A 24994-nucleotide genomic window follows, 5' to 3' on the forward strand; every position below is an offset into this window, starting at 1 on the left:
GTTGCTCCCAGATCAAGCCTGTAGTGTCTGCTTGCAGCATAATAAGCATGGACTATGCCAATGGTATCCACAGTGTGCCAAGATCCAGATCCTACATGCCTTAGGAAGTTTATGCAGTTATGAGTGGGAAAGTGCATAAGTCCTTATGTTTCTTTGCTCTGACAACACTCTGTTATGAACCTTTATAGGAAAGGATTTGTGAGGAGCTTTCCTAATTGGAAGGTTGTTTACTACCGGTCGAGTTGCCACTTTAACTCTAAAGCCAGAGAAAAAGCTGGTCTATGGCAATCGAAAAAATATATTTTGATGGAGTTTATCAAAATTAAAGACTAGTACTCAAAGTGTTTTAGGGACACCATAAACCTCAACAGTTCTTGGAAACCCGGGGTAATACTGCACCAAAGTATACAAATTGCTGGATTCATGTTATGTTGGGAATTATGTATTTGATTGCGGTATGGCATAATCTGTTTATTGCCTTTATGGAATTACAATTTTGTACATTGGATTAATCACTCAAAATCTAACTTCTGGGGGCACAAGGGTGGAAGGAATGGTTATCTCATGAGTGTAAGCCTAACCAAAAGTGCCTAATATTAAAGGGGTGTTGAGGTTCCCTCAACCTGGTACATACGAATGGGAATCAAAAGCATTGATGCCCGCACAAGTCTTAAATTCTCTTTTCAGTGGCAAAGGAACAAAAAGGTGCAAATAAGGGCTGGAGGCACAATTCCCTATACCCCCAAAGGTTTAGGAAGCTCGTCCAAAAACAGCTTACCCAAATGTAACCACATAGAATAGCCCAGCACACTTTATACACACAATATAGCAATGTATATAATCAGGAGATGCAGTTATTTCAAAGACGAGTCGATGTTATATTCCAATTCATCCTTTATTTTTCATCGTAAAAAACTTTTGAAACCGCCAACGCGTTTCGTCCCATCCAGGGACTTCTTCAGGGCTTCAAAAGTACACATAAAAAAGACTATTTAGAATTTGTACACGTACGTTTAAAACAAAATTACAAACATCGATTTTGACAGGTATGAAGTTATTTCTCATGGCCAAATCTGTACATTGCTTTCAAAAGTCATCTATTTCCTCATTATCCCAACTTATTTATTTATTATTTACAGAGTTTACATCAGAAAAACCCAGACCATATCAAAAGATTTACACACACATTGGAGAAGGGAGGAACAACTCCATGTATCAACACTAAAAATGTACCCTGCGTTTACTCTGAAAGAGCATACCTTGTAATAAGTATAGAGAGAAGTCTGATATGATAGTCCTCTTGTATTAGGATTAGGCGATTCTGTAATAGAGTAGTGAACATATTGATCAGGTTTAGTCACATGGAACCTATGGTGAGTATATTAAAACATATCGGGCTGATTACAAACCACTTACTCTATTAGAGTCAATTTGCACGCTTCCTCATAGATTAGTGCTCCAAGTGGTTTTGACAAGTGGTTTTTCTTTAGTAGAAACAGTGTCCTATAAATAAAACATATTTACAACACTAAATAGTATTGATTTAAACCATATTGGGAACATATCATATGATCACTTTGAACACTCAATTAAGCATGTTCAAAAGGAGTGTACATCGACCATTTAGAAACCAGTAACTTCATAATATCTTTGTGCATTGTATAAAATAGGTCAGATCTATTCTCATCCGTCTGTCTTAGCACAAGATTTTTAGAGAAGGACCAATGACACTGGTGATGTCTAGTGGTCAATGTATTATACTTCTGTAATATGGATATTAATTAAAAAGTGACCATGGAGGTTGTTTGTTCACTAGAGGGACTCTTGGATCTTACAACCAATACGAGTTATCCTGTGCTCGCCTGTATAACAATAAATATGTATAGAAACCCCTATCCTAAGATTTATAGCTTAAAACCAACATTAAATGTTAATAGCTGTAAATAGGGGAAAACGAAGGTAGACATGTTGTTATTTTGGCCCCCATACCACTAAACGATACGATCTCCATAAAGTGGCGTCCATATTTGAGTAAATTCATAAAAACGAAGGTCAGATTCGAGGACCGGAATTATAAACCCGAGATCACAGTAATGAGAGTTTTAAGAGTAATCAAAGGCGGCGATCGTAATTGTAGCTGTAAAAAGGGCCCCCATGAACACTGCATAGCGCAGTTTATAATTCCGGTCCTCGAATCTGACCGTCGTTTTTATGAATTTACTCAAATATGGCGATGTAAGTAGTCTCGTATTTGCAAAAATTTAAAGAAAAAGTTTCTAGGAAAGAAAAACTGGTCTTTTAGCTCCTCAAAAGATTTACAAGTCCCTTCCTCCTTAAACATATCCCCTAGCCATCTAACCCCTTTCCGCTGCCAAATTGTTGCCATATCATCAGAAAATATACCTGGGAGAAGCCTATGTGCATTAAAGGGCGTGTAATAAGATATTTTCCCTATCACCATTCTATTAATGAACTTGAAGCGAGTCTGTTTGTAATCACTCCCATCGATCTCCTTAAATAGTGATTGTTTCGCAAATGGCCCTAATTGCATTTCAAAAATAGAAGGAGCATTAGTCACATCAGCTTCTGTCTCTCCAGTAATCAGCACCCTCATCTTCAATAAAAAGCAAGTTACATAATACAAAAAAAGTCTGGGACCTCCAATCCTCCCCTTACATGCGGTAAAGACATAAACTTCATTACCCGTCCCGGTCTCCCTGGGCTCCAAATAAATTTACCGCACCTCGCCCGCAGGACCTGTATCTTATCCTTAGTGATTTCTAATGGTATTGACCTAAATAGATATAGCACTTTTGGTAACACGTTCATTTTTACAACGTTAGAGCCACCAATAATAGTTAAATACAGCCGTTCCCACCTGTCCAAAGAATTCCTAATTTTAGTCATCAGTGTGTTCCAATTAACCTCCACTAATTCGGTCATATTTGCCCTCAGTTGAATACGTAAATATGTTGCCTCCTTCACCACTCTCCCATCCTGCCATCCTTCAGTCTCAGAGCAGAGAATCTGCGTTTTTGACTCGTTCAATTTATATCCCGCCACTCGCCCAAACTCCTTCGCCAACCGCTCAATTTCTTTAATAGCAGTGCTGGGGTTTACCGTTATCACCGCAATGTCGTCGGCATAAGCAAAAACAGAAAAATAATACTCAGCCACTTGATAAGGTGGGATCAAAACACTCCGATTCAACTGTTCAATAAAAGGATTAATGTAAAGGGCAAACAAAAGAGGGGAGCATGGGCACCCTTGACGTGTACCACGTGTAATATTCAGTCCGAAAGAAGACCCATAGCAGAAATCTTGGCCATCGGGGTAAAATATAACAATTGTATGGCAACCATACATTTTTGACCAAACGCCATTTTACACATAAATTTCCACAAATATCCCCACTGTACCCGATCAAATGATTTTTACGCGTCGAGCAGGATAAGCGCTAGATCATTTTTTTTAACAGCAGCGATATCAAATAGCGTGATGACCTTATTGAAATGCTCTACCGTCCCTCTTTTTGGTATAAAACCATGTTGGTGATGTTATACTAGGGACACCATACAGTTAGATAGCTGATTAGCTAATATTTTCGAATACATTTTATTATCAGTGTTTAAAACCGATATGGGTCGGTATGAACCTACTCGGTCCGACTGCTTGCCCTTCTTACAAAAGACCGCTATAGTGGCGTATGCCCATGATCTTGGATGAAAGCCCAGCTGAGCTGCCTGCATCACTACTAACAGCTCCTTCTTGATGATATTATAAAACTGTCTATAAACCTCACTGGGTATTCTATAGGGGCCTGAGGCTTTACCGATAGCAAGACTCTTTACAGCTTTTTCCAGCTCCTCCTCCGTAATCGAACTTCCAGTTCCTGCCCCACTATTGGATCCAGTTTTTTCAAACCCACTTCAAACATTTCTCACCAATCCAGCCCATCATCATCGATCCCTCTTTGCTGAGCATATAGTTCTGAGTAGAACTGCCAAAAAATCCTCAGGACTTCTTGAGGGTCAGAATGAGACACCCCCCTAGCATCCTTCATTGCCAAGATGTTTCTAGTCGACTCCTTCATTCGAAGCTGTACCGCCAGCCTCTTTCCAATTGTTTCACCATACTCATGCTTTTCCATCCTTGATGTTAAAAACCTCCTCGCATTCTCCACACTCCAGAAACCCACCACTTTCGCTCTATCTTTTGCTACCTTATCCTCTAATTTACTCAAATCATTCTGACCTCTAACTACCCCATTCATCAATAAGGTTTCAGACTCTATTAAATACTGGTATAGTATATCTAACTCTTGTCTGGCCTTCTTTTGTTGCTGCAACGTAAAGCTCATGCATTCACCATGAAAACCCGCTTTAAAGGTATCTCAAATTATGGCAGCCGTGGCCGAACCCTTATTTTCCTTAAAAAAAAGCTGAATCCACCTTCCCATGTGAGCTTCAAAATCATTGTTTAACACCAGCTTCATCTCAAATGTAAAATTTAAAGATCTAGGTCTAGTTGTACCACCACGTATCTCCATTACAATAGGAGCGTGGTCCTATGTGATTCTGGGATAAACACTAACTGTGGCTCCGTCCAATACTGAAGCAGGGGCAAAAAAGTAGTCCAGTCTGACCAGTTTCTTGTGGGGATAAGAATAAAATGTGTACCCGCTTTTCTGTGGCCTCAAATGACCCCACACATCCACCAACCCTTGGTCCTCAACTAGATTATACAGCGCCTTGTACACTTTTGGCTTACGCCCCTCATACTTGGCAAACCCATCCAACAATGCCCTATTAATCAGATATATATTAATTTCGCCACAGACCACCACTGGCTGAGACCAAGTTGCCAGCTCCAAGTTCACTTCATTTAGGACTTCCGGATCATCTAAGTTAGCTCCATACACAGTGCATAACGTCCTATTTTTTCCTTCTACACAACATTCTGCTATCGCCCACCGTCCTTTCCTATCACTTAGTGTCCGCCCAGTAGTAACATTGTTTCCCTTACAGAGAATAGCCACCCCTGTATCATACTAGATTGCCCTGTCGTGACCACTAGTGAAAATCCAAGTTCTTTTTCCACCTCCCTTTTTGACCATAGGATGTGAGTTTCCTGGACACAAAGTAAGTGTGGTGAAATATATCTCAACTCAGCCGCAACCTTATGTCTCTTAATAACGTTATTCAACCCAGAGACATTCAGTGAACAAATTCTTAACTGTTTAGTTGGCATTTCGCCTCAAAAGCAAAAAATAAATATACATATACATATACATATGCGAACACTTCCCAGACATTATTTTTCTTAAATTCAAAAAAATATTCTGATGAGTCCCAGTATAGTCTGATGTTAAAAACTAAGTAGCAATTTCTGCCCAATTTGCTGTGAACATTTTCCCCCCTTTATCTTTATCTTCATGGCAGATACTCCTAAGAAAGTGCTTTTTAGGCCCTGTGCTTCCTGCAATAAAAAGAGGCTTCATGTTGACGACCAACACAATGCCTGCCTCTACTGTCTTTATCCGGACCATTCATCAAAAGACTGTAAGGTATGTCATACCTTTTCATCAAAGACCCTTAAAGACCCGGAGGGACGCATTTTAATTTGGCCTCAGAGGCTTAAGGACAAACACCAAGCCTTGTGTTTTGAAGAGAGTGAGAGATCTACAACGTCTTCAAGAACCTCACAGAAGAGGCCCAGAGTTGCTTCTCCAGGACCTTTATCGCAGCCCCCTAAAAAGAAGACGCAGAAAAAGTCTTCAGAGTTCCAACTTAAGGTTTTGCCAACAAAGGTTTCTCCACAGGGAGTTTTGCACACCTTTAAAAAGCCTACTTCAACCCCGTCGACGACCGCCTCATCGACGGTGGCCTCGCCGATGACGAAATCCAGCTGTGGGAGTAACCTCGTCAACGACGACGGTCTCTACATCCTTGGCGTCCTCAGCATTGTCCATGTCGTCGACGACGACGTCATCGTCGACGGCTGTTAAACCATTGTTATTGATGATCAAAATTAAGAAATCATCGTCGACATCCAAGCCAGCGTCGACACTTCGATCGATGGTAAGCGCGTCGAAAAGGAGTGTTCCGTCGACGTCTCTCCCATCGACGACGACTTCGTCGACGAGGGCTCCGTCGACGACGTCTCCGTTGACGGGAGCTTCGTCGACGTTGCCTTCAGTTGTGTCCGTCGGTGCTTCACCATAGACGACGACCACGCCGACGAAGGGCTTGTCGACGACACCAGAGTCTAAAATGGAAAGTGCGTATGTTCATCTAAAAATCACAAAATGCATGTTGACGTCTGCCCTTACTTCACCCAGCAGGGTCCAGCCATTGCCTCCGTCTCACCTTTTGGAAGAGGAAGAAGATTGAGACGACAGCAGTATGTTCAGAGCTGCGACAAGTCCTTCTGAACTCCATGTCAAGTACCAGGAGAGCTCCGACTATGACGAGCAAGAGCCAGAAGACCAGACATATCATCCAGGCGACAGCCATCTTTGCTAACCTCCCATGGTTTGTCTGCCTGCGTCTTTGGTTTCTGACCTACAATTTTGATTTCTGACTACAAGCAGAGATTCCCTACTTCTGCTCCGTCTCCTACTCCAGTTCTCTCCGCCGCCAAGGCCACAGGCTCCGCCTCCGCTTCCACAGTCCGTGCCTGTCACTCTACCACCTCCACCTTCCATGGATGATGAGGAGGATGATCAACAAGAGGAAGGAAGGAGAGCTCCATGATTCCCAATCGACTCATGATGAGTGAGATGATTACGTTATCCCTTGTTCAGCGTCCCCGGTGCCTCCTCCAGCTGATTCGCCTCCTGAGGATATTGGGGGTTTTCATAATGTCTTGGAAAGAGCTGCACAGCGTTTCCAGATTCCTATGCCTTCTCACCAGCAGGATTGTTTCCTTTACGACTTTAAGGAACCTTTTAAGAAATCAGTGAGATCTGTGCCTATTATAGACTACATCTGGGATCAAGGCATTAAGATCATGCACAATCCATCTTCAGTTCCCCCAGTGTTGGCTCGTCTGGATAAAAAGTACAGAGCTCCAGATACTGCTCCGGCCTGCCTTACTGGACATCCCAAGCCTGATTCCGTCATCACTCAGGCTGCTCAGCGGAAGTCTAAAAACCCTTCTGCTCCACTGTCCGCCCCTCCGGACAAGGAGGGCAGACGACTCTACAATATTGGGGAAACGTTTTTCGTCCATGTCTGCATTGACAGTGCGTGCTTCTAATTCCTTAGCGTTATTGGGGCGCTACAACAGGCAGATGTGAGCGGACATTGCACCATACTTGGGGGCCTTGCCGGATGACTCAAAGGAGGAAGCAAAAAAGATCTTGTTAGAGGGTGAACGTTCGGCTTCCGAGATCATCGATTTTGCGATGGATAGCGCCTCTACTGGTTTCCGCCATCTGGCTGGTACTGCGGTCCTACGACGCCAAGGTTGGCTGAAGGCGACTACATTCCAGCCGGAATTCCAGACAAAAATTCTGGATATGCTCTACGATGGTCAGCTTCTTTTTGGCAATCATATTGACAAAGCTCTTCAAGGCATAAAAAAGGATACCGATACAGCCAGGGCTTTGGGTACCCTTCAATTTAAAGATCCCCCTTTTCGAGGCTCAAGGGGTAGTGGTCAATCTTCTACTAGAGGGGACTACCAACAATATCGGTCTTCCTATTCCTCCTCCAACCAACAATATCGGCCACAATTCCAACAACGCCAACAGCATCAATCTTTTTACAATAAGGCCTCCTTTCGAGAAAGGGAGGACGACAGAAGGATGCCGCCCGGCGTCAATGACTTTTCTCTACCGCCGGTCTCCATTTCCTCTCCACCCTCCAAAGCCAGAGGAAAAGTTTCCCATTTTTTACACAATTGGAAGCAAATAACAACGGACCGTTGGGCTCTTCAGCTGGTACAATTTGGACACTCTCTGGAGTTCATCCAGACTCCTCCACAGACCCCTCCTCGACCTATGCTTCACAAAACCCTGCGCCTGTTGCTCCTGGAAATTTCACTAATGATCCAGAAAGGATCTATAGAGAGGTTTCCTCTTTGTCAACGGGGTAGGGGTATTTACTCCCGTTTTTTCCTGGTGTGAAAAAAGGAGAAGAAATGGAGACCAATCCTAGATTTGAGACGTCTCAACAAGTTCTTAAAGAAGCACTTGTTTCACATGGTCACCATTCAAGAAGTGCTGCAACTTCTCAATGCAAACAACTACATGGTATCTTTAGATCTTTAAGATGCCTATTTCCATATCCCTATCCACAGGAATCACAAAAATTTCCTGAGGTTCGCGGTTGCAGGCAGACATTACCAAATATGTGTCCTGCCCTTCGGACTCAAGTCAGCCCCACGCATTTTTACAAAATGCCTTTCTCCAGTGGCTGCATGCCTCAGGCAACAACGACATCAAGTTTTTCCCTATCTCGACGACTGGCTCTTCAGGCACCTTCTCTAGACAGCGCTATCAGATCTTCCAAAGCCTGTCTACAGCTCTTCAGTCGCCTAGGGCTCACTCTCAATCAGGACAAATCCATCCTCCAACCCTCTCAACGGATAACTTTTCTGGGTGCTATTCTCGATACAAACCAGAAGAAAGCTTTCCCGTCACAAGAGCGACAGTCCAAACTTCTCCAATTGGCGAACTGCATAAGATCCAGAAAGCTCCTCTCAGTACACCTGTTCAAATACCTGCTCAGGATGATGTCATCCTGTATTCTGTTGGTTCCCTACTGTCACCTCCACATGCGTCCTCTTCAGGAATCGCTCTCTGCTCAGTGGATTCAAGCCGAAGGTTCCTTAGACGATGTTGTTCAAGTGACCCCTCAGATGGTTACTGCTCTATAGTGGTGGACTCGTTCACTGAATCTTTCTCAAGGCCTGCCCTTCTTGCTACAAGCCTCTCCACAAATAATCACAATGCATGCGTCCCTGGAGGGTTGGGGAGCTTTCCTCCAAGAACTCCGGATCAGCGGAAAGTGGTCTTCTTCCGAACAGAAGCTCCCCATAAACCTCCTCGAGCTACGAGCTGTTTATCTGGCCCTCCTGGCATTCCTTCCCAGGATCAGAGGTTCTCTAATGCTTGTCCGGACAGACAATACTACGACAATGCACTACCTAAACAAGCAAGGGGGTACTCGTTCACTGCCACTCTCTTGCGAATCTTAAAAGATCTGAAATTGGTTACTTCTTCACAACATTTCCCTACAAGCGGAATATGTTCCAGGAACAGACAACGTGCTGGCTGATTCACTAAGCAGGCACCAAACAACATGTCATGAATGGGAGTTGAACCAACGGACTCTCGACGGCATATTCTTTCAATGGGGCACTCCTCTCTTGAATCTATTTGCCACCCAGCACAACGGTAAATGCCACAACTTTGCAAGTTTAGAAAAGACAGAATGCCAACCACACATTTACTCTGAGTCCTCTATTTTTGAGGAAAAAACCAAGTGAAACTTCTTGATTGATCCGGGTATATCACTATAACCCTTTTATTCTTTGATTTTCTTACTTTTTTTACTGTTTTATGTATGAAAAAGACACCTTATCGTATTTTGTATGGTTCATACTCACTGACAATTATTTACAACACAAAGACATACACATAACAAATCGTATATACAAAATTATTTGCTTTGATATATACACAATTAAACCTTCATATTTACGCCAAGACAAGAGTCAAAAAATGAACTCAAAGTTTAGAATAGACAGTTGATTGCAGTCATGAATTAGTAAACTACAACTTGATGTAATTAGCTATACAAAAAAATAGACTCTAAATAAATTTACGCCAACGCGTTTCGAATCCGGTATGTGAACTCAACGGATTCTCTTCAGGGTTCTGTCTTTATACGGTGTATCTGAAAGTGTATAAAGCAAAGCTTGTTTTAGCTGCCTTACTGGTAAGTATTTTAGCTTCCAACTATACTCAATTCATGTCACTCGTGTTACCTGTTTACCAGCAGTCGCCGGTCCGTAGGTAGAATGTTGTTGCTGACTGGATTTCTTACTTTTCTGTATCTATAAATAAATACGGACATCATGACCTATTTTGTCTCACTTGTCCGACAAACATGTGGCACATGCATGATTGACATACCTTGCGGGATCGATTCTGTGATCCTTCGGTTTCGTCAATTTTATTTTATTTTCAAGTCTTGTGTGTTAATTACAGCCTGAAATTATTAGAACATTTGTTTTAGGCAATTTTATATGCATGTGCCAGGACCTGACGCCCCCATTCTCTAACAACTTTGCAAGCTGGCATCCCCAACGGGGATCTCTAGGGAATGCATTTTCGATAGCATGGTACATCGTCATTGCCTACGCTTTTCCGCTGAATCCCCTGATTCCCAGGGTCTTCAGGAACTTGAAGGCAGAACCCTGCACGCTAATCCTGATAGCTCCAGTGTGGCCTCGCCAACATTGGTTCGCGAAGCTCCATCTTCTCTCCCTGGAACCGCCGATTCCTTTGAAACCGCTTCCTTCTTTCCTCACAATGGACCGGGAACAAGTCCAACATCCGGATCCAGCATCTCTCAAATTATCTGGTTGGCTTCTGAGTTCCGAGAAGTCCATTAGCTAGACATTCCTCCAGACTGCATGGCAATTCTGGCTCGGGCTCGAGCCGACAGTACAAACAAAACCTATTCCTTGAAATGGAAGAGATTTTGCATCTGGTGTAAGTCTGCAAATGCACACCCTCTGTCTAGTTCTCCAGAACAAATACTGCCTTACCTACTCCATCTGGCGACTTCAGGTCTTGCCTCTATTAAAGTTCACTTGGCAGCAATATCCCGTTTCAGGAGATCTTCTGCAGGCCCTTCTCTTTGGTCAAGTAGACTGATCAAACAATTTCTCAATGGTCTGTTTAGGACTTTCCCTCCTGTTAAGTTTCTACCTCCAACTTGGCAACTCAACATAGTACTGGCTCAGCTTATGAAACACCCTCTTGAGCCGATACAAAGAGCCGATCTAAAGTTTCTCTCTTGGAAGACGGCACTTCTTCTAGCCGTTTCCTCTGCAAGGTGAGTAAGCGAGCTTCATGCATTCTCAATTCAAGACCCTTTTATTCAATTCAAACATGATAGTGTTATACTTCGGACTAATCTCAAGTTTGTCCCCAAAGTCCTGTCAGGAGCAGCATATCAGCCACAGATACACCTATGTTGCACAGGAGCAGCAGCCGCAACCTTGGAATGACTATTGCCTCTGGACAGGCTACACGCAGGAAATTCATGTTTTGTGTTCCCTAAACAAATTTCATGACCATTTAATTTCTTTACAATTGGTGACGAAACCCATTTTTTTCCATTGTGCGCCATTATCCTACAGTTACTGATGTCCTACTTTGAAAATGGATGTGTGAAAATGAAAACACCCATTGGCATTCACAAATAGTCATGTCTTTTGTACAGCTGAGTCTAACTGATGTGTACGTACCTTTCAGAAAAAGTTGTTTGCAATCTGGTCCCTGCGCCTTCTCCCCTCTGCTGCTGCGCTACCATCCCTTAGTTGTTGGGCAGGTAGTCCCGGGACATCATCCTCAGAATCTGTCAGACACATCCATGGGCAGTTCACCCCTGCAGGCCATGTTGTTCAGCATGGCACATGTTGCCACAGTTTCACAGTCAGTCTCTGGCGCATACTGCAGAGCACCCCACTCTTATGTAGGCATTTAAAGCACGATTTCAGTATTCCCAAAGTACCCTCAATGACTGTCCTTGTGCGCCTGTGTGCAGTGTTGTACCCGCATTCATGTATGTTGTTGGTAGACAGGTACGGTTTGAGGATCCACTGATGCTGAGCATACGCATTGTCACCTGTTGTGAGACATATGATGTTGATGTTAAATGCTTACAGACATGCAATGACACCAACAAAATTTTGGGGGCAGGTGATTACATTACCTAGGAGGTATCCATCATCAAAGTCACCTCTTTCTAACCTTTGATGTAGACCCCTGTGCCGGAAAATGAATGCATCATGGGTGCTTCCTGGATATTTGACTACAGTATCTGTTATGATGTTTTTTGCGTTACACACTACTTGGATATTGATGGAATGTGTGTTTTTTTCTGTTAAGAAAAATGTATTCGATGCAGGATGGTGAACATATGGACACGTGTCCCATCTGTGCACCCTATTACCTGTGGGAATCTTGCTAACCTGTACAAATCCATTTTTGCCTCGTCTAATTCCTCATTGTCACTGGGCATGTAAATATGTTGATGCATGTGGTGTAGCATTACGTCTAGGAAGTCATGGCAGAAACGTGAAAGCGCACTCTGAGATACACCACCAGCAACTGCAATGACATCCTGGTAACTACCAGTGGCCAAGAGGTGGAGGGAGCACAACTCCTGCACATGTGTGGGAATAGCATTGCTGCGCATGGTTCTACTCTCAAGTTATGGCTTCAAGGTGTCAATAAGCTTTAGTATGACTTTACTATTTAGCCTGTACTGATCATACATCTCTTCCTCAGTCTTATCCAACAGTGTCAGCCTGACTCAGAATATCCTCTCCTTTCTTCTTCTCCTCTGCAATGCTGCCATTATCCGCCACCTCCTTGCTAAAAAAATACAGGGCAGCCATTGTGGAAAAGTTTGTGATGCATTCTGGGTGGTTTTTTTATAGGTTGAACCTGATTACCTCCTGTTTCTGCTTAGAGGTAAATTGCATGCGCAAAATGCCCTTTTTGCGCAATCACAATTTGTGACTATTATGTACATGCTATTTTGCGACTCGCTAATTAAGATGCGCAATTTGAGGGTCACAAATTGCATGAGCTAATATTGCGAGTCGGTATTTACTCGCAATTTGTTTGAGGCAATTGCGAGTGGGTTTTGTACACCGTGAATGGCCATTTTTGCAAGCGCAAATCATTTTGCGCCCGATTTTGCGCATGCAAATTGGTTGTACATCTGCCCCCATGGCCTTTCTTGTATACATTGGTAAAGTAGCCATGCTGTCGTGAATGGCCAACAGAGTAAAGTCAGAAGAATTTTAACACTACAGAGAAATGGCCCTCACAAATTTAGGTCAGGTCAAAGGAACAACTGTAGTACAGACAGATGAGTTAACAACTTTTGTGATCATCGTGGCTGCCCTTTGTGTTTTTGTATGTTTTTCTGTTATGAAGAATTTACAGGTTCAGTCTTAAAATACATCTTAGACGTTATGAAAAATAATTACCCTGTGATAATAGTGTTAAATATGTATTCTGTCTTGACAGGTTATACAGTATGAAGATCCTCATTAAATCAAAAATTGCAGCTTCAAATCTTCTGTGTTCCTTGCACTCCTTTTACCAGCTAGGTCATCTCTGTGATACCAGAATTCATATAGAACACCTGGGGGGACAGGAAGAGTTTTTGGTCCACAGAGCCGTGCTGGCTGCCTCAAGTAATTACTTCAAGGAGCTATTGCTCAGTGATGAGCTATCCCACACTAACGATGGCACACTGACTGTGTCTGACATTTGCTCCACAGAGTTCACCTCGTTTTTAGAATTTGTCTACACTGCAAAGGTAGAGCTAGAGTTGGATCAAGTTCAGAGAATGAGGGAGGTGGCAGAGAAATTAGGATGCAGGGATTTGCTTTTGATATTTGAAGAGATGAAGCCAGAAGGATGGGAAGGATTCATAGACACATGCAAAGAACGTAAACATGTGAAGGAAGAGTCCTCCTCTGTGCACATTCAAGAAGAAGTCGAAGTTGACCAGTCAAGTTATGCTTTGCAAACGTTAGTTACGAAAAGTTCTATCAAAGGAACTCCTGAAGACCAAGAGAAACATTATGCCAAAGAAAATGCACCTCATGGAGTGGTACAAATGTTACAAATAAAAAGCATGAGAACATTTTGCAGGGATGTTGTTGAACATCCTCTAGATAATAACAGAAGTGAGGCTAACCTCTGTGTACAGCTTCATTGTAAATCAAAAGAAATCCGTACTGATACCAGAAATTTGCAAGGTGAGCATGAAAGCAATTGCAACTTCGAAAACCCTAATAAAAGTAAGAACAAAAGCTCCCTTTGGAAGTCAGTTAAGAGCATGTGGAAAACCTACACCTGTCGAACTTGTAATAAGTATTTTCAGTTTAGGAACCAGTACCAGTCGCATATGGCAACAAAACACTCTATGAACCTAGCCATCAATAACCACTGTCATATGTGCAAGCAGTTCTTTTCTAACCATCAACACCTTTGGCGGCACAGGCTGACTGTACACAGTAAAGAAAGGCACTTCCATTTTATGAATTGCAAAAAGCAGTTTAAGCTTCATAAGGGTAGAAAAGTCCATATTCGGGTCACGTCCAGGAAAAGAAAGAAGGCTACAGTATGCTCTCATTGTGGTAGGGTTGTCAAGTGTGACCTGGCTCTTCATGTCCAAACCCACTCTTCAGAGGAACCCCAAGCAAACACCTACACATGTGAGCACTGCTCTGAGGGCTTTGCACAGGAGTCTGGCTACAGCACTCGACTAAGGTACTGTACTTAAAGAAGGTTTTATGTCAATTAGCGAGGCTAACCTTCAACTTTTCCTCTGTTCGAGGGACAGTTTCTATTTTTTTATGTATTTTTATTTCTTTGTTCCTCATAATAATCTATTATTTTCAGTAGATATCTGTAAGAAATTAAAAGCTCTGACTCTTTTTAACCCAAAATGCCCCTCTTCAGAGCTTTCTACTGTTGGGCTAAGTTTTAACTGATGACTGAATATTTTATTTATATGCATTGTGGAAGGAAAAATGGCTTTGGGGATTGTACATCAATATTTGGGGGGCTCAGACCCAGGTAACTGGACTATAGCAGATCCAGCATGAGTAACCCCTCCACATAAATGCAGTTCTCAGCACCACATAAATACAGGCGTTGTAGCACAGGACACCAGTGGATGTAACACAGAAAGGGATATCCAGAGGGGATATGAAAGGTGGGACATAGAAGGGAGAGACTGCAGGTCAGAAAATGGAGAGTGGGACACAAAATGTGTTTTGGGGTAAGCTAATCCAGAACAAAGGCCTGTATGTGATAGGGTAAGGGCAATAAATAGGGTGATATGCAGGTCCGGTGGTCTAAGTAGAAGCAGGATGTAATTACATTTAAAGTCATAGATGACTGTGATATAAAGAAGTGTGCAGTGCCTAAAATGGAATCATGCAGGTGTTGTTGATTGCCATTATACTTGCCCTCTGTTTTAATTATTTTTTCCATAGCACAAACATGATCAATGGGATATTTAGACCTCTTTTCATAAATATATGTATTTTATGCAATACCAGTGTTTAAATGTACAATTGCTGAGAATAAGAAAAATGAGGTACATGAACAGGACGTTTTAGAACTGTAGAGCAGGTTGCAGGGGAAGACAGTGAGGTACGCTCCAAGCACAAGTTTGTGCCGCCTGTGTAAGTGTAGCTTACCAGACATTGAAAGCTGACTGGTTGCAAAAGACCTTTGGTAAGCCTAGCAAGATCTTAAATGAGCTTACAGCCCACCTGTTGCGTACCATTCATTGGCTTTATTATCACTCTCATTTGCTTGCTTCTTATTGGTTTGACCCTCCATAGGAACATACCCTTTTTACCATCCTGTTAACTGGCTAGCTTGTTTGCCTCCTTTGTTGACTTTTAGGTGTGAGAAGTTGGCCTGGTATATGCTGACCACTAATGAAAGTGGGCACCTTGTAAGAGTCCAAACAATCCTTTTTGATGATTAGGTTAAAGACAAACTTTATTGAAAGCTATCCTAGTGGTAGCTATGGAGAGCAACCTTCAGGCTAAGTCTTGAAGGAATGTAAAGCAGCTTGTTTTACCAGATTAGAGCCTCCTGAATGACCAAATGAAAGGAGAACCACACAAGGAATATATATAATATATGTATGTATTACTAAACACTCTCTCCTAATCTCTTTATGAGATTAGAGAACAAAGCACACAATATTAAATCACTAGAACGACAGTAAATAGCACAATACACAGTGGGCTCCAGGGGGAGGCCAAACCATATACTAAGAAGTGGTATAACAACCACGACTTACTTAGACACAGTGCCTAGAGCACGTAGAATCGCTGGCACCCCAAGAAACCACCCAAGATAAGGATACAGGGGACCCACGGAGGATGGGTGCAGTGTGAGAACACAGGGGCTAGCTCCGTACAATCCTATGGGAAAGTTGTGGTTGAAATTTTAAAGTTTAAGGACACTTCGGAGAGGACTTTAAGCGAACCCTTTCAAACATAGAAGGTTCTAAGGCCAGCACCCTTGAGAGTACCAAGATATCCGTGTTACCTATCCCAGAGGAACCGGATGCGGAAAAGTGCTGCTGCCGGGAAGATGAGAAGTGTCCGGTGGAATCCAAGCCTGGATCCGAGGTGAGAAGAACCTGAAAGCAGAGGGAACAGAGTCTGGGTCAGGGCAGGGTGTCCAGGGGCACGGTAGACGAATGCCTACGGATGTCAGGTGCTTCAGGTGAAGCTTGACTCTGCAGCCACGGGGACCAGGAGACGACGACCAAAGTCCGGAGGTGAGCTGTCCCACGAAGGATGTCGAGTGCTGGGAGGTCAGTGTCCGGATTGAACACCAATAAGCCTTGGAAACTGCAACCCACGCGGGCAGAGGAAAGAAGCTTCGGTGAGGACCAGCAAGGTCCTGGGGACTTTCCAAGCTATGGAGAGTCAGGGCTTGTCTGTAGCAATCTGGAAAGCCCACGGAAAGTCAAAGTTACCTTCACAGGGACCCACAGGCCAACGGACCAGAGATCGCGAACGGACCTCTAGCTGAATCACAAAATACCGGCCCACGGAACACTCATGGAGTGTAGGCCAGAAATCTTCAGTGCAATTACTGCTCAGGGTCAGGACTACAAGTAGCCCAAAGCACAGCCTCAGGGATTGCCAAAAAGCATATGCTTCTGCAAAAGTACGCTGTGCACAGGGGTTTGGGTTGCGCGGTCCCCACCAGGGATACGGGTCTCAGAATTGCTGAGAGCACAGATCAACCTCAGAGACCTCGGGAACCCACCACCTGTGTTGCAGAAATCTTTAGAGTCCTCAGGAGCTCGGGAGATGCAAACCGGTCAGATGCGTTTAGGTGCCTCCTTTGCAGGGCTGTAACTCCTTTACTCCAAGGGAGATTCTTCAGTCATACAGTGTTGTGCAGATTGTCGAAGTACTTGGTTTCTGTAGCAGAGTTTAGTCCAGGTAAAATCTAAAGTCCTGTAGTCAGGGGTTCCTACTTTATACCCAAGGAAGGGGTGGGACAAACTCTGCGGACCCACCTATGGGAGGGTCAGGACAGAGGGGTGGCTGGGAGGCCTCTGGCGTACCTATGCCCTGAGTACATAGTATACCATATACTAAGGACCTATAAGGGTACCTCATAATCCAATCTGGGGTGTACCTAAAGTACATGCAATCAATTTAGAGGAGAAAGCAGCTAGACTGGGGTCCTGGATAGCAGGTTCCCAGTCAATCTAAGTCGAAAACAGTGAAACATCTGCAAAAAGTGGGGGCAACTATAAGAAGCAGATCCTACTCTCCTACATTAGGGAACTACTTTCTTCTATTTGGTTAAGATCTCCCTAAGAGTGCATGTGTTTTCCAGCTCACTACCTCCGAAACTTCTTCCGCTCGTGATCAGCGTTGCTCTCACCCATGTGTGCTGTTATTTCCCTCCCCTTCCACCCAAGCTTTCTTTTTTTTTCTTTTTCTTTTTTATATATTTTATTATTTGGGAGGGCCAAACAGTAAATTACTGCCACCCTCTCCACATTAAAACCTTTGCTAGACTCCACTTTTATGTTTGTTTGTTTCTTTTTTTAGGTCTCGCCTGTCGATGCGCATGCGCATCGAGCAAGCGAGAGTATTGGGACTTATCCACTCTTTTCCCAACTTGCAAGGAATCGTGGCGATTCCTTGCAGTGCCCGTGACTTTTAAGCTCAATGCGCATGCGCATTGAGCTTAAAAGCGCGTGCACGTCCGTCTTGGTTTACCCGCTCCGCCCCCTCCCCTTCCCGCCGTGTCGCATTTCTCCTCCCCCCTCCCCTCTCTTCCCTCCGTCTTGTTTGGTTGTCCCTCCCCTTCCCGCCGTGTCACATTTCTCCTCCCCCCTCCCCTCTCTTCCCTCCGTCTTGTTTGGTTGTTTATTTTACCCGCTCCGCCCCCTCCCCTTCCCGCCGTGTCGCATTTCTCCTCCCCCCTCCCCTCTCTTCCCTCCGCCATAGCCTTCGTGGTCTCTCCCCCTCTGCCATACAGCCCCAGCAAGTCCGTTATGAAAGGGAAACACTTCTATTTTCCCACAAGTATTGCTCTGCAGTAAGGAGCCTCAGAGAGTCAGACGGCGTGTCTCAGTTAATCTTGCGCCGCCTGCGATTTCCTCAACCAGCACCCAGCGCCGGTCAGCAGTCTCACGCCTCACAGCCACATTTCTCCTCCCCCCTCCCCTCTCTTCCCTCTGCCATAGCCTTCGTGGTCTCTCCCCCTCTGCCATACAGCCCCAGCAAGTCCGTTATGAAAGGGAAACACTTCTATTTTCCCACAAGTATTGCTCTGCAGTAAGGAGCCTCAGAGAGTCAGACGGCGTGTCTCAGTTAATCTTGCGCCGCCTGCGATTTCCTCAACCAGCACCCAGCGCCGGTCAGCAGTCTCACGCCTCACAGCCACATTTCTCCTCCCCCCTCCCCTCTCTTCCCTCCGCCATACCCTTCGTGGTCTCTCCCCCTCTGCCATACAGCCCCAGCAAGTCCGTTATGAAAGGGAAACACTTCTATTTTCCCACAAGTATTGCTCTGCAGTAAGGAGCCTCAGAGAGTCAGACGGCGTGTCTCAGTTAATCTTGCGCCGCCTGCGATTTCCTCAACCAGCACCCAGCGCCGGTCAGCAGTCTCACGCCTCACAGCCACATTTCTCCTCCCCCCTCCCCTCTCTTCCCTCCGCCATAGCCTTCGTGGTCTCTCCCCCTCTGCCATACAGCCCCAGCAAGTCCGTTATGAAAGGGAAACACTTCTATTTTCCCACAAGTATTGCTCTGCAGTAAGGAGCCTCAGAGAGTCAGACGGCGTGTCTCAGTTAATCTTGCGCCGCCTGCGATTTCCTCAACCAGCACCCAGCGCCGGTCAGCAGTCTCACGCCTCACAGCCACCAGTCAGCCTCCGTCCTCGGTGCCTCCACACCATTGTTGCTGCGTAGCAGGATCGGTACAGCGCTGCCACCTCACCTCTCAATGCTGTAGGTCAGGGCGCAAGGTGCGTGTCCCAGCGGCCACTCCAGCATTCAGCACCTCCTCGCCTCACCGCCTCGGTCTGCCTCTCACCTTCGCCGGCATCAGGCCTCCGCCCGCATCCCATAACTGCCATCTTGGGAGCGTAGTGCACCACAGGAAGGTTAAGGCGATCTCGCCCTCCAGACTTCTCCCCCAGGACTGCCGCCTCCGCAGTTTTCCGCTGTGAGTCTGCACGCCGAATCGCCTCCCAGCCGCTCACAAACAGAGTGCACATCTCCCGTTGCCGCAGCCGGTGGAAGTCTCCCCCTCAGTGCGCTGCCGTCATTTTAGATGCGCAGCGCCCAGCGCTCAATCGGGTGATTTTGCTGCACTTACACCCTTGTAACAGCACCAATGCGCCCCAGCAGCAGTCCAGCTCATGCACCAGGATTTCCGCAACCAGTTTTGCAGTAAGGGGCCACCTTAGAATCGCCAACACCTCACCCTCAACCCCTCACCCTCACTCACTCACCCTCAACCCCTCACCCTCAAACCCTCACCCTCACTCACCCACCCTCAACCCCTCACCCTCACTCACTCACCCTCAACCCCTCACTCTCACTCACTCACCCTCACTCACCCTCAACCCCTCCCCCTCGACCCCTCCCCCTCAACCCCTCACCCTCACTCACCCTCAACCCCTCACTCACCCTCAACCCCTCACCCTCAACCCCTCACTCACCCTCACTCTCACTCATCCTCACTCACCCTCAACCCCTCACCCTCACTCACCCTCACCCTCACTCACCCTCAACCCCTCACCCTCACTCACTCACCCTCAACCCCTCACCCTCAACCCCTCACTCACCCTCACTCTCACTCAGCCTCAACTACTCCCCCTCACCCTCACTCACCCAAAACCCCTCACTCACCCTCACCCTCACTCACCCTCAACACCTCACTCACCCTCACTCACCCTCAACACCTCACCCTCACTCACCCTCACTCACCCTCACTCACCCTCACCCTCAACCCCTCACCCTCACTCACACTCACCCTCACTCACACTCACCCTCACCCTCACTCACACTCACCCTCACCCTCACACAGTGCAATAGTTCTCAGACCATTTCAGTTAGAGCTTTTAGAAATGTTTATGGCTTTTTTTATTTGTAATACTTTAGCATTGGCTACAGGAAACAAAAATGCTAAACATTTACAAAAAAAACCCATAAACAATTCTAAAAGCACTAACTCTAATGGTGCGAGACCTATTGCATTTCCAATGCTTGTTTTGTATTGATCTTTGTTGTGTCAGTATATTTTTAAAAAAATGGTGTATGCACTGTTTCATAGGTAAATGCTTGCGTGGTGATGTGTGCCCATGACGCACGCCACTTTTAGAAATCTGTCACTATCCTGCCTTAACCATTTGGTGACTGCAGCGTGTCTCTAGGTCACCTGACTGGTTGTGGTTAACAGTTGGGCTTTGAGTATTCCTCCTAGACAGCCACACACAACGGGGAGCTCAGGTGTGACTGTATGGGCCATTACTGGCAGGATGGGAGGGAGGAGCTGGGGACAGCCCTTCTTACACTTGAATAGTTAGTCTGCATACTCCCTCCACTGAAAGGACTGCATACCCCCTGTAGTTAGTCTTGAACAAGGGCAAGGAAGGCAGGGCACCTCTGCACTTCAAAGGTATGCCTCTAAAAGGTTCTCCCCCACTTCAAAAGCACAACTGGGTATAAAAACGAACTAGACCTCCGACACCAACTCTTCAGTACACTTTTTGATCTGTGATACTCCATGTGACTGTGATATGCCAGTAAGAATGACTGCTGTGTTGCTTAAAAGACTGCCACTCTGCTGGACTGCTACCTTGCTGTGCCGACCTGTTGCCCGCTTGCCTGGGTGAGAAGGACTGGACCTTCATTTGTTGAGCCCAAGACCCCCAGATTGACTCCAAGGGGTACTTGGCTGGCCTCTTGAAGAGCCTCAGGAACATAAGACTCGAACAACATTGACCCTAGCACCTGGACTCTGCCATTTGTAAGCCTATCCTGACAAGTGTGGCCGCCACAGACCTGGACCCCTGAACATGGGCCTAAGAGCTCTGCCAGCCTGTGTGGATGCAGCGTAACTGACTCCTCTTCTCTGTTGCACGCCGCAACCTCGAGTAGAACCAATGCATCACCACTGCTACATGGATCGGACTGCCACAAAAATTTGCATCGTATAGTATCCGCATCGGAATCGTCGCTGGCACTCACATCGCTCATTGACAGCAGCCTTGATAACAATGCCGTAATCTGCATTGCAGCCTCGCAGCTCCTCAGACCCAACGCATCACCCCAACTGTGCAATGCATCCTTGACGCCGGACTTAACATCTCACGCCCTCATCAACAGGATCCTCAATGATGATGCAGGAGCTTGCATCGCAACCTCTCTGCAACTGGGAACCGACTCATCGCTTCAGGTGTGCGACGCATGTTCAATGCGGATCCTCGCAGCACATGCCAGGATTCAAGGGAATTTGTTCAGTGGCCTAACTGAGTCCCTGTAGCCTGCCCATGCCCCATCACAGTTGGCCTCAACTTGTGAACTACTGAACTGAACTACTGATTGGATTTTTGTGGTTTTGGTCTTGTTTGGTGTATTCTACCTTGGTGTGGGTAGCTTGACTGCTTTCTGCCAAGCTACCAGGTTGTTGAGCCCAGGTTAATTTAGGGTTGGCTTGTGCCTCGCCATGACTAGGATTGTGGTGTTGCTGCTTGACAAGAGCTCACACCCCAGTCAACCAACAACCCAATTTCTTACACCCACTCTGAAAACTGTTAGAGCATCAGTGCAGCCCACCATCTGCCACTTTTAAGGGAAGATCAATATCTTGGCTACAGTCCAATAAAGACATTAAGAAGGGTGTTGTCAAGGTCTTGACATTCATAAACAATTGTTGTTAGAGAGGAACGCATGCTATTTTCGTAATTTATGGCCTTTTGAAGCCGTGTCTACTATTACATTGAAAAATCTCCATGCCTCATATCTGTTAAAGCTAGGTGTGTCACCAATGTTTGCCAATCCAAAAAATAGGTCATGGTTTTAAAACATTTTGGAAGTACTGGTCTATAAAGCAATTGTGAAAATAATTGAAAGACAAAAAATGAGGCCAATGAAACCTGCAACAATGTTACAGGCTGCAGATGGAAAACGTTTTAGAACATTTAAATCTAGGGGACTGCTTTTCTTTTAAACCTGGTTGAAATTTAAGCTTTTGGTGAACATCCAAAAGTAAAACTGTCTAGTGAAATTATATTAGCTTGTCAAAGATTTATTTTTCACAATTGTGTTCCCCCAGTTTGAATTTAGGTAACTGTTCTTGAATATTATTGGATTTAAAAGAAGCCAGGTTAAAGAGTAATGTGAAAAAGTTGTACAAAATGAAACAGATTGATGTCTTATCACGTGCCTTCTTTAATTGATAATTTCTTGGAAAAAATAAATGTCACACATGGCTCATTCCTACCCTCTTCATCAAGCCTCGCCCCCAACTGGCATTAGGGCACACTACCGAGACGTTTGGCAGTGTTTAGGGCTTCTCCAGGCTTGTGCCTGTCTGCGGAATATGGTAGCTAGCTATGTGGGCGACCCCTACTAACGTTCTGCGAGGTTGTATGGCTAAACAACTACAACTTAAACAACGAATGCCTAAACCACTACCGAAGCCAAACCACTACGTACTCAAAAACGAATTACTTAACCACGAAAATGAATAATTTGTCATATTACCGGAATCTACCAGTCAAGGGGTCATTCGAAACAGCCTGTGGAAGATTGTAACTTTTAACTCTTGCTTCAATGAAAGAATCAACAGTTCAGTGAAAAGAGAAATACAGACCGAATGCAATATTGAAGTACTGCTTTTCCTAAAGCTGAGACATGCGTATATGGAATTTGGTTATCACTATTTGATGTCCAATGAAGCGCTGTCAATGACTACGATTAAACTTTGCTCACAGTTTTTCTCAACCATCCTTTTTTTGATAAAAACTGTTGTCTTGGGTGTTTCACAAAATCCCCCTCTCCTTCTATTTCAGAGGTGCTTTGAAATGTGGTCAGCCAGACTGAATCAGGGTTTACGGCGTATTAAATTTTCACAGCTGACACTAAGTCATATTCAGCCTCCTATTTTTCAGATGGTATTTTTAACTCTCGTCTAATGGATGTCCCTGCACAAACTGCTGTATTTGACTGCGACACACACTGGACGCAGTCTTCTCCTCCAGCCCAGACATCGACTTCAGCCACGCCACAGAGCTTCAATGGACGGACCACAGCTGCGTCCACTTCACCTTCAAGAGAACGACGACCCACCACCACCAGCAACAGGCCGCCTGCAGAAGCTGGAACAAGATCACAGCAGACCAGCTCGCCACCTCCCTGAGCCAGCACCCTCCTGCCAGCTCAGCGAACCCCAGCCAGGCCGCCGACAACCTCACGAAGTGGATCAGCAACTGCGCGGACGAGCTCACCCCGCTGAGGACCCCGCCCAGCAGACCCAGCAGCAAGAAAGCCCCGTGGTTCACCGACGAACTCAAGAGCTCCAAGAAGAACTGCCGAGCCCTCGAGAAAGTCTGGAGAAGGGAACCTACACCGGACAACAGGACCTCCCTCAAGCTTGCCACCCGGAAGCACCACCAGCTTATCCGCGCCGCCAAGAAAACAGCATTCAAGGACCGGTTGGACAACAACGCACACAACTGCAAGGAGCTCTTCAACATCGTGAAAGAGCTCTCCAACCCCAGCGCAGGAAACAACGACATCACCCCATCGCAAGACCTCTGCAACTCCCTCGCTTCATACTTCCACAACAAGATCGCGGACATACACAACAGCTTCAACAACCAACCAACGCACACCATGACCGAACAACCACCCCCCACCACCACCCTCCACGCCTGGACCCCGATCAGCACCGAAGACACCATACGCACAATGAACTCCATCCACTCCGGATCACCGACCGACCCCTGCCCTCACCACGTCTTCAACAAGGCCGACGCTGTCATCGCACCCCACCTGCGGGACATCATCAACACCTCCTTCGACACCGCCACCTTCCCTGAGAGCTGGAAACACGCCGAACTCAGCGCTCTCCTCAAGAAACCAACAGCGGACCCCACCGAACTCAAGAACTACCGCCCCATCTCGCTCCTCCCGTTTCCAGCCAAAGTCATCGAGAAGACCGTCAACAAGCAGATGGCCGCCTTCCTCGAGACGAACGGATCCCTCGACCCCTCACAGTCAGGCTTCCGAGCCAATCACAGCACCGAGACCGCCCTCATCGCCGCCACCGATGACATCCGAGCCCTGATGGACAATGGAGAAACAGCGGTCCTCATCCTCCTAGACCTCTCCGCGGCATTCAACACTGTCTGCCACCGCACCCTAGTACAGCGCCTCAGCAACGTCGGAATCCAGGACAAGGCGCTGGAATGGATCATCTCCTTCCTCGACGGAAGAACACAGAGAGTCCGCCTACCACCGTACAAGTCAGAGGCCTCCGAAGTCATCTGCGGCGTCCCTCAAGGGTCATCTCTGAGCCCCACCCTCTTCAACGTCTACATGAGCCCCCTCGCGGCCATCGTACGCAAACACAACCTCAGCATAATCTCCTACGCCGACGACACCCAGCTGATCCTCTCCCTGACCAACGACCCCGCCTCCGCCAGAGCCAAC

The 24994-nt window shown here is 45.8% G+C and overlaps 1 protein-coding gene across 1 annotated transcript in view; it reads left to right on the forward strand.

Moving 5' to 3' along the window:
- LOC147709066 (uncharacterized) overlaps window positions 1-24994 on the forward strand; it is a 152147-nt gene that overhangs the window by 46799 nt on the left and 80354 nt on the right. The window contains 1 exon segment of the mRNA XM_086927672.1: window positions 13283-14536. Coding sequence (XP_086783798.1) covers window positions 13293-14536 — 1244 coding nt within the window. The 5' untranslated portion in view covers window positions 13283-13292.

The sequence above is a fragment of the Lissotriton vulgaris genome, chromosome 6 (genome assembly GCF_964263255.1).
Source record: "Lissotriton vulgaris chromosome 6, aLisVul1.2, whole genome shotgun sequence".
Taxonomy (NCBI): Eukaryota; Metazoa; Chordata; class Amphibia; order Caudata; family Salamandridae; genus Lissotriton; species Lissotriton vulgaris.